This window comes from Salmo salar, chromosome ssa14, assembly GCF_905237065.1.
Source record: "Salmo salar chromosome ssa14, Ssal_v3.1, whole genome shotgun sequence".
Taxonomy (NCBI): domain Eukaryota; kingdom Metazoa; phylum Chordata; class Actinopteri; order Salmoniformes; family Salmonidae; genus Salmo; species Salmo salar.
Window position 1 is genome coordinate 77,152,915 of NC_059455.1, and position 18,167 is coordinate 77,171,081.

Sequence of the window (18,167 nt, forward strand, 5' to 3'; positions counted from 1 at the left end):
AAACACACAACTTTCAAAAATAAAAATAAAGAAATATCAGAACGAGCAATGTCAGAGTGCGGAATATAAAGGGTCTGAATGAGTACGTAAATGTGATATCAGTTTTTTATAAAAAATAAATAAAATTAAGCAAAATGGAGCTCTTTGGCATCAACTCAACTCGCCATGTTTGGAGGAGGAGGAATGCTGCCTATGACCCCAAGAACACCATCCCCACCTTCAAACATGGAGGTGGAAACACTATGCTTTGGGGGTGTTTTTCTGCTAAGGGGACAGGACAACTTCACTGCATCAAAGGGACGATGGACAGGGCCATGTACCATCAAATCTTCAGTGAGAACCTCCTTCCCTCAGCCAAGGCATTGAAAATGGGTCGTGGATGGGTATTCCAGCATGACAATGACCCAAAACACACGGCCAAGGCAACAAAGGAGTGGCTCAAGAAGAAGCACATTAAGGTCCTGGAGTGGCCTAGCCAGTCTCCAGACCTTAATCCCATAGAAAATCTGTGGAGGGAGCTGAAGGTTCGAGTTGCCAAATATCAGCCTCGAAACCTTATTGACTTGGAGAAGATTTGCAAAGAGGAGTGGGACAAAATCCCTCCTGAGATGTGTGCAAACCTGGTGGCCAACTACAAGAAACGTCTGACCTCTGTTATTGCCAACAAGGGTTTTGCCACCAAGTACTAAGTCATGTTTTACAGAGGGGTCGAATACTTATTTCCCTCATTAAAATGCAAATCATTTTATAACATTTTTGACATGCGGTTTTCTGGATTTTTTTGTTGTTATTCTGTCTCTCACTGTCCAAATAAACCTACCATTAAAATTATAGACTGATCATTTCTTTGTCAGTGGGCAAACGTACAAAATCAGCAGGGGATCAATTACTTTTTCCCCCTCACTGTACATATGAAGTGGGTAAAACAGTATGTAAACATTAAAGTATGTTTTCCCCAGAGTGGTCAGTGCTGGTCTACGGATGAGCAGTGTGAGGATGTGGAAGAGAGCTAGAAAATTAGATTGACCCATCAGGAACGGCTCCGAGTAGAGGCTCGGGCTTGCCTTTAATCATCAACCATCCAGCAATGACAAACAGCTAGTGATCCCTCCTCTTTTTCTCCTTGTTCACTCTACGCTCCTTATGTTAGCGCAATCATGGTCGATGCATACATTAGCTCATACAGAACAAAAAAGTTCATTAAGGTCAAAGGTCGAAGCATCATCTGAGATCAACGCTGATAACTATTGACCCGTCATCACTTGCAGGGAATATGGTCATCTTGCGTGTGTGTGTGTGTGTGTGTGTGTGTGTGTGTGTGTGTGTCAGGGTCATGTCATCACTCCTAATAACAGGGTCAAAATGTCACAGCCAGAGGTGGGAAAAGTACCCAATTGTAAAAGTAAAGATACCTTAATAGAAAATGACTCAAGTAAAAGTGAAAGTCACCCATTAAAAACTACTTGAGTAAAAGTCTAAAAGTATTTGGTTTTAAATATACTTAAGCATCAAAAGTATAAATAATTTCTCATTCCACAGATAGCCACTCCAACATAATTTACAAAATAAGCAATTGTGTTTAGGGATTCCACCAGATCAGAGGCAGTAGAGATGTTCTCTTTATAAGTGTGTGAATTGGCCAATTTTTCTGTCCTGCTAAGCATTCGAAACATAACTAGTACTTTTCGGTGTCAGGAAAAATGTATGGAGTAAAAAGTACATTATTTTCAGAAGGAATGTAGTGGAGTAAAAGCTGTCAAAAAGATATGTAGTCAAGTAGCCAGCAGCATACCACCCTGCATCCCACTGCTGGCTTGCTTCTGAAGCTAAGCAGGGTTGTCCCTGGATGGGGAGACCAGAAGCGGCTGGAAGTGGTGTTGGAGAGCCAGTAGGAGGCACTCTTTCCTCTGGTCTAAAACATATCCAAACGCCCCAGCACAGTGATTGGGGACACTGCCCTGTGTAGGGTGCTGTCTTTTGGATGGGATGTTAAACGGGTGTGCTGTCTCTCTGAGGTCATTAAAGATCCCATGGCACTTGTCGTAGGGGTGTTAACCCCGGTGTCCTGGCTAAATTTACATGGTCACCTAATCATCCCCAGCTTTCAATTGGCTCATTCATCCCCTTCCTCTCCCCAGGTCTGTAAATGAGAACATGTTCTCAGTCAACTTACCAGGTTAAATAAATTTAAAAAAACAACTTAAGTAGTACTTTAAAGTATTTTTACTAAAGTAGAGGAGGAAGACTACTCACTGCCCCAGACAGCCAACACTGTCATTTCAGATCCCATCTATCTCTAGAGATCTCTCTTCCCTCTCCTACTGGGTGTTACAGTAGTGTGTTGTTCTCCATATTGTACATCTTATCTCTCTATAATTATATTTCCATCTCTGCCTCCCTTCATTACAATGATGTGGTCTCCTTTCCTCTCCCAGGGGACTATGTATTGCTTCTCTTCTCTTTCCTTGTTTAAAAGTAGCCAAGGCAAAATCCGGCCATATCCGTGGAGGAATTTACTTTCTACAGACTTCCATATGCCATTGAAACCAGTAACCTATTGTTTTATAAAGACTTCCATATGCCATTGAAACCAGTAACCTATTGTTTTATAAAGACTTCCATATGCCATTGAAACCAGTAATCTATTTCTCTCATGTTCTATTGGTTTTCAACTTTCTTTCATTGTCTGGTAGCAAAAACATTTGTGGTACCCTACTGCCTTGTGCGTACCCTACTGCCTTGTGCACATTGCCACCCTAATAATGTTAAGAAAAAAATGGTTATAACAACATATTAAGCTAAACGTCCTGATCTATTGCATCAGATTCATTGCTTTTTTAAAGGAGTTTATGTACCTAGGTGTACTGGCTGTATGAATTTGGGATCTATCGTCCCACAACTGTGGAAAGGTAGGTAGTCTAGTGGTTAGAGTGTTGGGCCACTAACCGAAACGTTGCTAGATCGAATCCCCGAGTTGCCAAGGTAAAAATCTGTCGTTCTGCCCCTGGACAAGACAGTTAACCCACTGTTCCTAGGCAGTCATTATAATAATAATTTGTTCTTAACTGACTTGCCTAGTTAAATAAAGGTTCAAAAATAAATAAAACTGTCCCAGAGTCTGGGCTATTTCTTTCTTGACAAGCTGACCAATAGAATAGGTAAACTTTTCTACTATTGGGGATAGTAGATTGACATAGGCGGTGCGTCCATAAAGCTAGGGGAAGCTAAGCTCTCCCTAAGTAAATTTAATTAAATTATAAAAATTATATAGCCTAATTAGCCACTCCTGTCTATACAGAAATAAATAAATAAATAATTCAAAATAGGCTACTAAAGCATGACTTGGCCACAGAGGATCATTAGCTTCCATTACACTTAAAAAAAGAATACATCATGGATTGTTTTAAATTGCATTGCCTAGTCTGAAGGAAAGGCAGCCCGCGCACAACTTGGGCAGCGCACGCTGCAAATACCAAATAGATGATTATTGAGTTGCGACTGTCAGTGGAAAGTACAGTCTGAGCCATGCATATCGCAATATTTCAAAATTCAGTCGCTGGAAAACAGTTTGTAAAGCAAATGGCTATTTATGATTTTGTTGTCATGGAGGACTGATTGGGCTCATTGATTCGAGTTGAAAAATAAACGTTGCGCTCTTGGAATAGCATGCTATAAGCACTAGTGAAAAGTGCTATTTACATGTGAAAAATAAATGCAATATGCTGCATTTGCTGTAGGCCTATTGTTTACCTTTTAGTTGGTGACATTTAGATATCTTGATACGCAGCTGTTTAAAGGGCAAATCCACAGATGAAACAATAACAAAACGGTCACCCGCCTCTGTTTTGGTAATAAACTGAGGGATGGGCAGGGATAAATGTAACCACTCTCAGATTAATAGACAGAGCTATGGATGCAAGGACTGACCATCCATGATATCAAAAGTATTGTTTTAACCATGTTATGAGGCTATACACTGTTTGTTTACATTTAAATGTTTACAAACATTGGAGAAAAACAAGCTTATATTTTGGGTTCTCATGGAGTGTGACAGTTGAACTAAGCTCATGACGCATTTATAAGTTATATTCTTCAAGAATCAATGGAGAGATATATAAACTCAGCAAAAAAGAAACCTCCCTTTCTCAGGACCCTGTCTTTCACAGATAATTCATAAAAATCCAAATAACTTCACAGATCTTCATTGTAAAGGGTTTAAACACTGTTTCCCATGCTTGTTCAAATGAACCATAAACAATTAATGAACATGCACCTGTGGAACCTTAAAGACACTAAAGAGGCATTTCTACTGACTCTGAAAAACACCAAAAGAAAGATGCCCAGGGTCCCTGCTCATCTGTGTGAACGTGCCTTAGGCATGCTGCAAGGAGGCATAAGGACTGCAGATGTGGCCAGGGCAATAAATTGCAATGTCCTTACTGTGAGACGCCTAAGACAGAGCTACAGGGAGACAGGACGGAGAGCTGATCGTCCTCGCAGGGGCAGACCACGTGTAACACCTGCACAGGATCGGTACATCCGAACATCACACCTGCGGGACAAGTACAGAAATGTCCGGGAACTTGCAGATGCCTTGGTGGAAGAGTGGGGTAACATCTCACAGCAAGAACTGGCATATCTGGTGCAGTCCATGAGGAGGAGATGCACTGCAGTACTTAATGCAGCTGGTGGCCACACCAGATACTGACTGTTACTTTTGATTTTGACCCCCCCTTTGTTCAGTTACACATTATTCCATTTCTGTTAGTCACATGTCTGTGGAACTTGTTCAGTTTATGTCTCAGTTGTTGAATCTTGTTATATTCATACAAATATTTACAAGTGTTAAGTTTTTAAAAAAATCAACGCAGTTGACAGTGAGAGGACATTTCTTTTTATATATATATATATATATACACACACACACACACACGTTCAAAAGTTTGGGGTCACTTAGAAATGTCCTTGTTTTTGAAAGAAAAGCACATTTTGTCCATTAAAATAACATCAAATTGATCAGAAATACAGTGTAGATATTGTTAATGTTGTAAATGACTATTGCAGCTGGAAACTGCTGATTTTTAATGGGATATCTACAAAGGCGTACAGAAGCCCATTCTCAGCAACCATCACTCCTGTGTTCCAATGGCACGTTGTGTTAGCTAATCCAAGTTTATCATTTTAAAAGGCTAATAGATCATTAGAAAACCCTTTTGCAATTATATTAGCACAGCTGAAAACTATTGCTCTGATTAAAGAAGCAATAAAACTGGCCTTCTTTAGACTAGTTGAGTATCTGGAGCATCAGCATTTGTGGGTTCGATTACAGGTTCAAAATGGCCAGAAACAAAGACATATTCTTCTGAAACTCGTCAGTATATTCTTGTTCTGAGAAATGAAGGCTATTCCATGCAAGAAATTGCCAAAAAACTGAAGATCTCGTACAACACTGTGTACTACTCCCCTCACAGAATAGGCAAACTGGCTCGAGCCAGAATAGAAAGAGGAGTGGGAGGCCCCAGTGCACAACTGAGCAAGAGGACAAGTACATTAGAGTGTCTAGTTTGAAAAACAGACGCCTCAAGTCCTCAACTGGCAGCTTCATTAAATAGTACCCGCAAAACACCAGTCAACGTCAACAGTGACTCCGGGATGCTGGCCTTCTAGGCAGAGTTGCATAGAAAAAGCCAAATCTCACACTGGCCAATAAATAAAAAGATTCAGATGGGCAAAATGACAGTGGACAGAGGAACTCTGCCTAGAAGGCCAGCATCCCAAAGTCGCCTCTTCACACGAAAAAGTAACCCCGTTGGAAAATATAAATGGTCTGTTTGAAAATGTGAGGGAATTCTTAAATATATATATTTTTGTAAATGTTTATCACATTTGTATTTGGTGTACCCTAGTTTGGGAATACCTGGACAACACTGCGGCAATCCTTACCTACAAGCGTTTTTTCGAATTGGATCGTCTTTGGATGCCGACAGCAGTCGCACCATTGGAAGACATCGCTTGGAATGTAGTCTATAAAAGCCTATTCCTGCTCTTTTCCCACAATCCATAAAACCCATTTGGTGTGTCATCATAGTGGTCTCTGACTTGTGGTCAGACTCGCTCATGTGGAACAAACCTTTTTTTCCCCAATGCTGATTTGAATGTCATTGAGAAAACAAAGATTTGTCTTATTGGCACCAGGGGAGAGCGTCGGCCATTTACCCGGTGAGTGCGCACTGCACACGTTCACTCTATCTCTTTATTTCTCTTTCTCCCCCTTATCGTAGGCATATTATATGACCAACGTCGTTTTTATTGATCTGTTTATCAGTTTCAGCAGACTAGGTTACCCTGTAATTTGTCGTATTAAAAAATATTCTGCTAATGTCTCCAGTCATAGAAAAGTGTAGCAGAATTGCATGAAATGTGGTTTTCCCCAAGCGAAGAAAGAAGAAACGTATCTGATAGGGCCGATAGCCCAGGCCGCTACACTACACACGCTCAGCCCATTGAACGGTATTTTTTGTGAACAGTGATTGAGTTATATTATTAGCCTATACAAATCTACTCGTCACATTACACATAGTAGGCTCTCTTACATACTATACTGTAAGTCTGAACATGCGATGACGCATGGAATGTTTTATTATAAAGGTGCATTTTTATGGACAAAATGTGCTTCCCCAAACTTTAATCTCACGCTCCGCCAATGCATAGGCTAGTGATTTAGCATAGGCTAGTGATCTTTTAAGATTCATTACCATAATCTAAATATGGTTTGTCCTTCTGAGCACCGTGGGTGGACGCCATAATCAGGTTACGCAACAAATGCATATTAGTCCGGTACATTTCTCAAATGTCCGGTAAATTAAAATGCTGCCGGTCAAACGGAAACACGAGCAAATGCACACACTCAGGGGTGGGTCTCTGCCCTCTAAAGGCATCCACATGCATATATTATGACAGCATTTTGTGACGATTTTTTTGTTTCGGTCTACTGCAAGATTTTTGTTATTTTTTTAAACTTTGTGCACATGACAGTTTTCTCGAGGCAAGCCGAAGTTCGGTTGCCGAAGTGTACGCCCCTTCGTCCGTGATTGGTAAACAGTAGGGATTCTTCAATTAAAATGGTTGTCGACTCGTTTTAATGCATTTTTTTTTTTACTTGTGAAATACGGCACCAAACACCTTAGTTAGATGTACAACTGCGCAACTAAGATCTCCTCTGCAAAAACACCCAACTTAATGACAGATTTGAGTTACCTTACACTGAACAAAAGTATAAATGCAACAAGTGTTGGTCCCATGTTTCATGAACTGGAATAAAAGATCCCAGAAATGTTTCATACACACACAAAAAACTTCACTGTCAAATTTTGTGCACAAATTTGTTTACATCCCTGTTAGTGAGCATTTCTTCTTTGCCAAGATAATCCATCCACCTGACAGATGGGGTATATCAAGAAGCTTGATCCTTACACTGCTGCACCTTGTGCAGGGGACAATAAAAGGCCACTTTAAAATGTGCAGTTGTTATAACACAATGCCACAGACGTCTCAAGTTAAGGGAGCGTGCAATTGGCATGCTAACTGCAGGAATATCCACCAGAGCTGTTGGCAGAGAATTTAATATTAATTTCTCTACCATAAGCCACCTGCAACATCGTTTTAGAGAATTTTACAGTACGTCCAACCGGCCTCACAATCGCAGACCACCCGTAACCACACCCGCCCAGGACCTCCAAATCTGGCTTCTTCACCTGCAGGATCGTCTGAGACCAGTCACCTGGAAACCGAAAAATGTCTGCACAAACCGTCAGAAACCGTCTCAGGGAAGCTAATCTGCATGCTCGTCGTCCTTACCAGGGTCTTGACCTGATTGCAGTTCGGCGTTCTAACCGACTTCAGTGAGCAAATTCTCACCTTCGATGACCACTGGCATGCTGGAGAAGTGTGCTCTTCATTAATGAATCCCGGTTTCAACTGTACTGGGCAGACGGCGTGTATGGCGTCGTGTGGGCAAGCGGTTTACTGATGTCAACGTTGTGAACAGAGTGTCCCATGGTGGCAGTGGGGTTATGGTATGGGCAGGAATAATCTACAGACAAACACAATTGCATTTTATCAATGGCAATTTGAATGCAAAGAGATATTGACACGATCCTGAGGCCCATTGTCTTGCCATTCATCCGCTGCCATCACCTCATGTTTCAGCATGATAATTCACGGCCCCATGTCTCAAGGATCTGTACACAATTCATGGAAGCTGAAAATGTCCCAGTTCTTCCATGGCCTGCACACTCACAAGACATGTCACCCATTGAACATGTTCGGGATGCTCTTCTGCTTATTAACAGAAGCTGCTATTATTTAGTTGCATCATCAGTGCCGCCAGGGAGAAATGCAAACCCCAAGGATTTCATCTCCCTGGGCTAACTAACCCTAATGTCAACAAACACGACGTGTATGACAGCGTGTTCCAGTTCCCGCCAATATGCAGCAACTTCACACAGCCATTGAAGAGGAGTGGGAAAAACATTCCACAAGTCAAAATCAACAACCTGATCAACTCTTTGCAAAGGAGATGTGTTGTGCTGCAAATGGTGGTCACGCCAGATACTGACTGGTTCTGATCCACGCCCCTACCTTTTTTTTTTTAAAGGTATCTGTGACTAACAGATCAGGGGCGAAAATCTGATATCCACTTTGGAGGGGACAATTACATGAAATTTTCTCAAGAGCAATTCCTGAGGGGGACACCAAAAGTAGTGCTGTAACACATAGCCTACATTGTAATATGGTAAATGTATATTGAGGAACCAAAGAAATAAGGTGTTTGCCGTACTCCTAACTACCGGTACACAAAACTACACAACTAATCACAACAGCAATACCATTGCCTTTAACAAATCTTAGTTCAGTCACCAGTTTAAGTTGAGAGTGGGGGTATCCATGGCATTTTCCAATTATGTTCCTATTTTACAAGTCAAAAAAACTGAGAACCTTTCATAATGTTGCCAAACAAAGACTCAACAAACTTACCTGAGACTCCCTGTCTCTGCCAGTCTGTCCCTGCATATCTGTCCCCAACTCTGCTGTCTGTGTGCCATCTGTTGCCTGCTCTGCCTAATGACATCATTGTGAAACATTTCCATTAGAATTTCATTTCTTTCTTATGAACATTTTATCAACTAGTCTTTGAGATATTAGGCTACTAGGGTTCTTACTATGCGTTTTGGTGTATTGAAAAATACTCTGATGTCCGTCTTTTATTTTTCTGCCATTTTTCTACCTGGCTGGCTGGCTACACACACAGTTTACAGTAGGAGATGGGCTTCTATCATCTTCAATCGTTCTATATGGGCTTCGATCTAAAAGGTAGCTAGCAAATGTGAAACGGATTAAAATGACAGGAGTTGACAGCTGTATGAGTTCACCATTTACACAACATATGCTGCAACCTTTTGTCATTTTAATAGTTTGTTTCATATTGGCTGGCTTCCAACATTAGCTGAATTTGCAAAGCTAGCGAGCACCAATTCAGTTTCAGTGGTGTTTGCTATAATCTTTGCTACCTGGGTTAAATAAAGGTGAAATAAAATAAATAAATAAAATTTCCCTTGCGACAATTTAGCTTTTGCAATGAGACCATTAAATATATTTAAGACACTGGTAGAAGAGAGTGTAGTTCTGTTCAGTTTGGACTTCAGTTTATCGCTAACCTTATCACAGGGACTTTGAAGCACTAACTTACATCATCTGCATGCTGATTCCATCTTTGACGACGCCACATAAATGGAATAGGTACTAGCTAGCTTAATAGTTAATATTTGCGCGCTAGCTTTGCATATACAGCTAGTGTGTGTGTGCGCGATTGACTGGATGAACCTCACGGCAGTTACGTAGCAAGCTAAGGAACTGGCAGTGGATCAAACCATTGTGAGGCAAAGGGCGGGGGGGTCGCAATCTTTTGAAACTTAAAAACGCGCTATTAAGTGTCTATAATCAGCACAATTGCTTTCATTGCGTATTATTAATATTATTTAAATTACATAGTTATGTTTCAGTGATATATTGGGGGGGGACAACTCATATTTTTCCCAGGATGGGGGGGGGGTCATGTCCCCCCCGTCCCCCCGGGATTTCCGCCCCTGTAACAGATGAATATCTGTATTCCCTGTATTCCCAGTCACGTGAAATCCATAGATCAGGGCCTACAGGTGCCCCTGTAGCTCAGTTGGTAGAGCATGGCGCTTGCAACGCCAGGGTTGTGCGTGCGATTCCCACGGGGGACCAGTATTTAAAATGTATGCACTCTACTGTAAGTCGCTCTGGATAAGAGCATCTGCTAAATTACTAAAATGTAATTTAAATTAACTGATTTCCTGTAACTCAATGAAATTGTTGCACGTTGCATTTCTTTATGTTCAGTGTAGATTAATTCAGACTATTTTGAGGAAGTGTATACTGCATAGTGAGTCAAACAGTACTAGGAGTTCTACTAGGAGTCAATTGAACCCAGACACCTTAACGCCCCATCTGTCCTTCAGAACCAACCCACCCATCTGCTGCTGCTAGGGTCACACACACACACATCAGAATGGTCTTTGGAATCTTGGTTTGTTGCCCTTCGTGGTTGTCAAATATAACAAAATATCCCTCTTTCTCCCTCTTCCACATCCCCCCCCTTTCTTCCTTTCGGTCTATGTCACTGATAGCCCCAATCCCTTTATTTTCCTCCATCCCCTGCACTCCCTCTTTTTTCTATCCCTGTACTGTCACTGATAGTATGACCTTACCATCCTCCACCCCTCTCCCTCCTTCCGGTCTGTGAGGGATAGTCCCAGATCCCCCTCTGGGCATGTCTGTCAGTATAATGAACCAACAGCTTCACGTGCTTATTAGCAGAAGCTGATGTTATTATTTAGTTGCATCATAAGTGCCGCCAGGAAGAAACGCAAACCAGAAGGACTTCAGCTCTGCAAGGGCTAACTAACCCTAACTAATGTCAACACAGACACACACAGGCTCCTCAAAGAATGCAGACTTTATCCATAGGCTAAATGGCAGACAGACACTACAATAGAGATTCAGTCAGTGAGTGACTTCTTTATTAGGGATGTTTTGTTAGTTCATTGTGAAGTTAATTCATTTGGGGTGTTTTTGTTTTGCAAACTCCTCTTCTTCAAAACAGGCCATCTGGGAGAGAGAGAGAGGCCTGAGGGAGGAATGTGCTTACATGTGTTGGTGTGACACACACACACACAAAAAACGTGTTACCCAGTCATATGGCTCTGTTGCCAGCTGCGTGAAGAGAACTAGTGTTTATCTTCAGGCAGAGAGAGAAAGACAGCTCTTAAATGAACCAGTGTGTGTGTGTGTCTACGTAGAATGGAAAAACACACCTGGACAACTTCACAGTAAGCGCAGGTAGTAGGCTAGTGAGAACCAGACTGAGATAGTGAACTGTAGTATGGGTCTAACTCAACTAGCAACCTTCACATCTCTGATTGGCCCAAGTGTGTGTGTACTTTAGCCCAAGTAACCTCCAGCACCTTTTTCTGTCCAACTAGCCTAACTATTACTTTGATCTGAGTTGAACAATAATGTAGATCTAATCTTTGACAGACATGCAATGGCAATGCAATTGGATACACTGTGACGGTGTTCTAAGAAATACAATTTAAAGGCCAACGTGCTCGTGTTACAATAGAAAAGACATTTCCAGAGGCTTGGCCTAGATCCAGAGACTGGAATAATTAGCACCAGATTCAGAAGCTAAATGCTGTTCCAAAGTCTCTGTCCTTTCTGCTCCTTTATCGACTTACGTTCTCCCCCTTGTCTCTGTCTGCAGTGTGTGTCGACATTATGTGTAAAGTGTGTGTGCATGTGCGTGCGCACACGTGTGTGTGTGTGTGTGTGTGTGTGTGGCTGTGTGCAAAGCAAGCCTCCTGCTGCAGGAGTAAACTCGTTCGCTGTGTTTCTCTTCCACTGCTGGCACAAAATGTTCTGTGCCAAAATGGAGGAAAGTTTCCTGGACACTGTTGCAAAGGGCTCTCCAACCCTGTTCCTGGAGAGCTACCGTCCTGTAGGTTCACTCCAACTCTCATCTAGCGCACTTGATTCTAATAATTACCTGGTTGATAAACTGAATCAGGTTAGTTATAACTGGGGTTGGAGTGAAAACGTACAGTGAAAGGCATGCTTGCAGTTTTACAGCAAAGAAAACAGATTGTCTCAAACGGTTAAAGAAACACGACTCCTATAACCAGAACTACCTTTTCTTCTTCCTGCGCGATTTTGATTTTCGATATGTCGCAGGCCATTTTAAACTAATCCCGGGTCGCTAATTATTGGTTTGATAAACAACGTTGTTCAGTCACATTACCTAGCTAGCTAACAACCAAGTAACTTGAAAGTAGGTCTAGGAAAATTTGATTGGCAGAGGAAGAAAGCTCTGCTACTCATGTACTTTAAATGATAGGATTCATATAGGCCTAATGTAAGCCTAAACTATCAAAAATCTCTCTTTCTGGTGCTCCTTACATTCTGTTTGGTGCTTAATGTTTTTTTTAAAGTGGGAGCAGTGTGTATGTGTTTGTGGAAGAGAGAGTGGTGTGTGTGTTTATGAGAGGGAGACAAAGTGAGTGTGTGTGTGGTAACTGAAGAGTAAAGAAGGTTTTATGCAGTTTTCCCAATTGCCACAATCAAATCAAATGTATTTATATAGCCCTTCTTACATCAGCTGATATCTCAAAGTGCTGTATAGAAACCCAGCATAAAACCCCAAACAGCAAGCAATGCAGGTGTAGAAGCACGGTAGCTAGGAAAAACTCCCTAGAATGGCCAAAACCTAGGAAGAAACCTAGAGAGGAACCAGGCTATGAGGGGTGGCCAGTCCTCTTCTGGCTGTGCCGGGTGGAGATTATAACAGAACATGGCCAAGATGTTCAAATGTTCATAAATGACCAGCAGGGTCAAATAATAATAATCACAGTAGTTGTCGAGGGTGCAACAGGTCAGCACCTCAGGAGTAAATGACATGCAGATCATTACGCATGCATATTCCTTCCTATTCCTCCAGCCAAGTCGCAGTTAGGCCTTTGCAAATATGAGCAAAGTAGCCATTCTATTCAGTGTTATTATACAGTGTGAAGTTAAATTCAATATATGTTCTATTGAGTAGAAGTGTGAATACAGCCCCACAGTGGAGGTGTCATATTACCCATAAAACCTAGCGGTCAAACAGGGAAATGGTTCCAATCGTTTTTCCACCCTTCATTTTCCCATAGGGAATTTTTGAAACACTTAAAATAAAGGCTGTGCTTTGTGTAGGCTTACGCTGGCGTGACGTTTTGATCACCATGTAAATCTCTCTCGTACAAGGTGACTTATCAATATAGTCGGCTCTACTTACTCTGATAGGAACATGCTATTTAGCGTCAAAGTAGAGATTGTGTAAGACTACAAATCCCTGCAAGCTCCTTCACGTTACCTCTAGCTGACACCTTCGCTAACAGGTATTGTGTCAATTTAAAACTTCATACTTGGCCTGGTATTGTATCGTTAGTAAAATGTTGGTATCGTGACAACACTACAGGAGGGTAGCTCTCCGGGAACAGGGTTGGAGAGCCCTGCTGTACAGTATATGGCGGAGAGTGACTGGGACACACCCTAGTCCTGGGGCTGTGTGAGAGCCGAGAGACCAAGGAAACAGGAATGGGACATACCACATTTCCTGTACTTATAGGAAGAACGCCTGGTATACTTTCTAATGTTATTGTAATGAAAGTCAGTTATGTTTGGAAATAACAGGACAAGCCACATTTCTCTCACTCGTCAAAATACTAACTAGCTACACACATTAGCTAGAATGTTACGGTCATGGAACACTTGGTGCAAATAAGGAAGATCATTTTCTGAATGATGCCATATGCTACAGCCATTCTGTCCTTTGCAGCATGGTCTCATAGTGACAACTGCATGTCCAAGCCCCATGGCTGTGTTTAAAAGGCCAAACAGAGAGTATGGGGACAACTGTGTGTGTGGTCTTGTTCTTCTATCCAATGAGGCCAAAGGCTATTTTAAACTTAGAAGTTAGGTTTAGGGTTAGAATTTGGGTTAGGTGTAGAGATTAAGGTTAGGGGAAATAGGATTTTGAATATAAAAAACAAAAAATAGAACTCCATGAGGATAGAAGAATGTGTGTGTAATCAAATTGTTTTGGTCACGTACACAGTTTAGCAGGTGTTATTGCAGATGCAGCGAAATGCTTCTGTTTATTAACGTTAGTTCCTATCAATCAATGAGCGAGAAAGAATGTGTGTGACCCAGATCTATTGAAAAGCCACAGTAGGCAACCCTCCCTTTAACAGTGAAGGCTTTCCAGTCATTTAGGACAGCAGTTTTACAGTTGACTGCGATTATTGGACATGGAAATCCAATGCCAACGTTTGACATGCAAATGATGAAAATCAATATCACCAATTCAATAGTTACAAAACGTTGGCTCTGGTATTTTGTAAATAAACTCTTCTTTATTTGATCAAATCACCATAAAATTACAGCATATGTTTAGATTTGAGTTGAGTCCCTAAATGTAGCTTATGGTCGAGATATACCAATTATTCTAGCAACATGCAACAACAAGCTTAAAAAGGCACGGAAAACTTGGTGGGCGGAGAATAATCAAGTATCTACTAGTAGCTAGCCTGCTAGTAGCTACTGTAGAACATAGTCATGTTAACTGTCTAGCTAACAAGCAAAATAAAACATCAACACATAATTTGAATGTTCATTAGATATGATGTCGTGAAAAGTTGAACGGTTGCTTACCCTGATTTTCTCCAAGGGAGTGAATCGTAACTCGTGAACGAAAGGATTTCTGAACGGGGGAGGCAAGTCAGACCCATCTCCATTCTCCGAGGAATGATGCTGCTTATTTGGCAACTTCATAACTGAAAACAAATAAACAAACAGTTATCAGTTAGCAACGGGTTCTCTTCAACAATAAACAGGCAATGCTTCTTTGAAATGGACTATGTAGGCTAGCTTCACGGTGCTGATCTGTAGGCTCGAGGACCATCAACTCGTTCTCGTCTGTGAGGGAGATGACGTATGTGTTGTGAGCAACAATACTGGAATCGGTTGTTTGCCTTGAAAATAAAAGTTCTCCAAGTTCCCCATCTAGTTGGACTAGATGCTAAACAAGTTGGGAACGTGGCTATATAGGATCAACTGAAGACAATAATTTGTTAATTTGACAAAAGTCAAAAATCTGTTGAAATCGCACTGTGATGTATTAGACATCAGAATTGCATTGGAGGCATTCTTATATTGCAATGTATAGTCTTACCTATGGCTCTTGGGTCCATGGAATTGGGTATCAGCCTACTCAGTGACACTCATAACACAGCTGTGAAGAGCATAGGTGAGGCTGTACATTACAATATGAATGGTGATTTCCCACAATTAAAGACCCACAATAACAGTTGCGACGCTAATATGTGTGTGAGGGGCGGCGGGGAGTTATGGGTAGGCCTTCAGTGTAAATAAGAATTTGTTCTTAACTGACTTGCCTAGTTAAATAAAGGTTAAAATAAAAAAATGGATGTGGGTACTCAGACCAACAAGCCACTGTGGCTACTCATAATGAGTTCCGTTTTTCTGTGGTCCCCACCCCCATCAAAGTTGCCCATCCCTGGTCTTGTCCAATTGTGGCATGATTCCACTATTTTAACCGTTAACACGTTTCAATTGGGACTTTTATTCTGAAGGCAAACCGCCGATTCCACTATTGTTGTTCACAACACGCTGGTAGGGAGATGTGGGGCGGTGAAGGGAGGATGGCTAATTTGAGCATGCAGGGACTGCGCACGCGTATTAAGGAGTCCCTTATTCTGAGATCACTTTGGAAGGTGTAGGATCCTCTTAACACTTTTTTTGTACAGTGGTGCCACAAATTCAGCACACACACACACACACACACACACACACACTCAGGCACACACACAGCGATAACTGGTATGTGTCTTTGAGAAATGCCAGATACCTTTTGAGTGTGTGTGTACGAATATGTGTGTGAATTTGTAGTGCTTCCTCTCTCACTTGATCCACCAATAAATGTGTTACTCAGTGCAAATTAGTATCATTGACTAGACATAACATAGTAAACATAAATCTGGGACACTCAAATTAGCATAATATGTTATGTTAGGTATGGTTACATAAGATAGAAGGTTACTTAAGGCAAAAACGATAGGAGGGTGGTTGGTCGGAGGGGTGAGCGTATAACGGAAATATCTAGCAAAGCAAAGTTTGCGCGTTCGAATCTCATCACGGACAACTTTAGCTTTTTAGCTACTTTGCAATTACTTAGCATTTTAGCTAGCCCTTCCCCTAACCCTTAACCTTTTAACTAACCCTAGCCCTTAGCACTAACTTTAGCCAGCTAGCTAACACTAGCGTAAGCCACCTAGCCACTTAGCTAAAGTTAGCCACAACAAATTGTAATTCCTAACATACCATACGTTTAGAAAATTAGTAACATATTGTACCTTTCGTAAATCTGTAACATATTGTACGAATTGCAATTCATAATATATCATAGGGAATAGATGATGGACAGCCACAAATGAATACTTAACAAATACAGACAAAATCATTTGAAATGCTCTGAGACCATGTTTCTGAGTTTGAAGTCTTTGGGTCTCTTTTGTTTTAGCCTGGTCTCATAGACTAGACGTAACATAGTAAAAGTACACTCAAATTACACTGAACAAAAATATAAATGCAACATGTAAAGTTTTGGTCTCATGTTTCATTCTCACTGTTGTGAGAATTTCTCCTTTGCCAAGATAGTCATCCACCTGACAGGCGTGTTATATCAAGAAGTTGATTAAACAGCATGATCATTCAACAGGTTCACCTGGTGCTGGGGTCAATAAAAGCCATTCTGTAATCTGCAGTTTTGTCACACAACAATGCCAAGATTTGAGGGAGCGTGCAGTAGGCATGCTGACTGCAGGAATGTACACCAGAGCTGTTGCCAGATAAATGAATGTTCATTTCTCTACCATAAGCTGCCTCCAACATTGTTTTAGAGAATTTGGCAGTATATCCAACCGGCCTCACAACCGCAGACAACGTGCAAACACGCCAGCCCAGGACCTCCACATCTGTCATTCTTCAGCTGCGGGATCATTACTACTAGACCAGCCACCTGGACAGCTGATGAAACTCTGGGTTTGCATAACCGAAGAATTTCTGCACAAGCTGTCAGAAACCATCTCAGGCAAGCTTATCTGCATGCTCGTCTGCGCAAATGCTCACCTTCGATGGCTACTGGCATGCTGGAGAAGTGTGCTCTTCACGGATGAATCCCGGTTTCAACTGTAATGGGCAGATGGCAGACAGCGTGTATGGCATCGTGTGGGCAAGTGGTTTGCTGATGTCAGCGTTGTGAGCATTATTATTATTGTTCATTCAGTATGGATGTCATAATAATTTGGGATGATTTTCATTGAAAGTTCTATCTCTATCAGGACAGTAGAGGCCCTGCCAGAGAAACGACAGCAGGGTCAACAGTTAAAGAATAATTCCCAGTAAATTAAAATAATTAATCACACACTGACAAGGTGGTTCCTATGTGACTGTGACCACAAGCTTGATTTACTTACATGCCAGTCCATAAAGTCAACCACGAGGTCAATATTATTTATACTACTGCCTGCCAGGCTTGGAAATCCATGCACTTCACACGCACACACACACACACACACACGTTATGTTCTTCTTTCCTCGTGGGGACTTAAAATTAATTTCCATTCAAATTCCTATTTTCCCTAACCCTTTGCATAACCCTAACTTTAACCTGTAACACTAACCCACACCCTAAATCTAAATCCTAAACCTAACACTAACCTCTTACTCGAACCCTACCCTTAACCCTAATTGTAACTCTAACCCTAACCCCTAAGCTTAAAATAGCCTTTGTCCTCATGGGGATGTGGGAAATGTTGTTTTACTGTCCTTGTGGGGAATTTAGGTCCCCACAAGGATAGAAGAACCAACCCACCAGATTACTCCACTTCGAGTCACACAGTACTGAAAGAGATGGCTAGGTGGCTATTGCAGTTGCCAAGGTTTTTGTTTATTGAAAAATATCTCAAAGT

At 41.5% G+C, this 18,167-nt stretch overlaps 1 protein-coding gene across 4 annotated transcripts in view; it reads right to left on the minus strand.

The window, feature by feature from the left end:
* LOC106570327 (lysophosphatidylcholine acyltransferase 1) overlaps window positions 1–15,113 on the minus strand; it is a 38,886-nt gene extending 23,773 nt beyond the window's left edge. For 2 of the 4 annotated variants that reach the window (XM_045694815.1, XM_045694814.1), the window contains exons 1-2: window positions 14,830–15,113; window positions 9,037–9,120 (exon numbers count right to left, since the gene is read on the minus strand). In XM_045694815.1, the coding sequence (XP_045550771.1) occupies window positions 9,037–9,120; window positions 14,830–14,949 (204 nt within the window). In that variant the 5' untranslated portion in view covers window positions 14,950–15,113. The remainder of the gene's footprint in view (window positions 1–9,036; window positions 9,121–14,829) is intronic. The other 2 variants (XM_014142524.2, XM_014142523.2) reach the window with 1 other exon arrangement.
* Window positions 15,114–18,167: the final 3,054 nt, after the last annotated feature.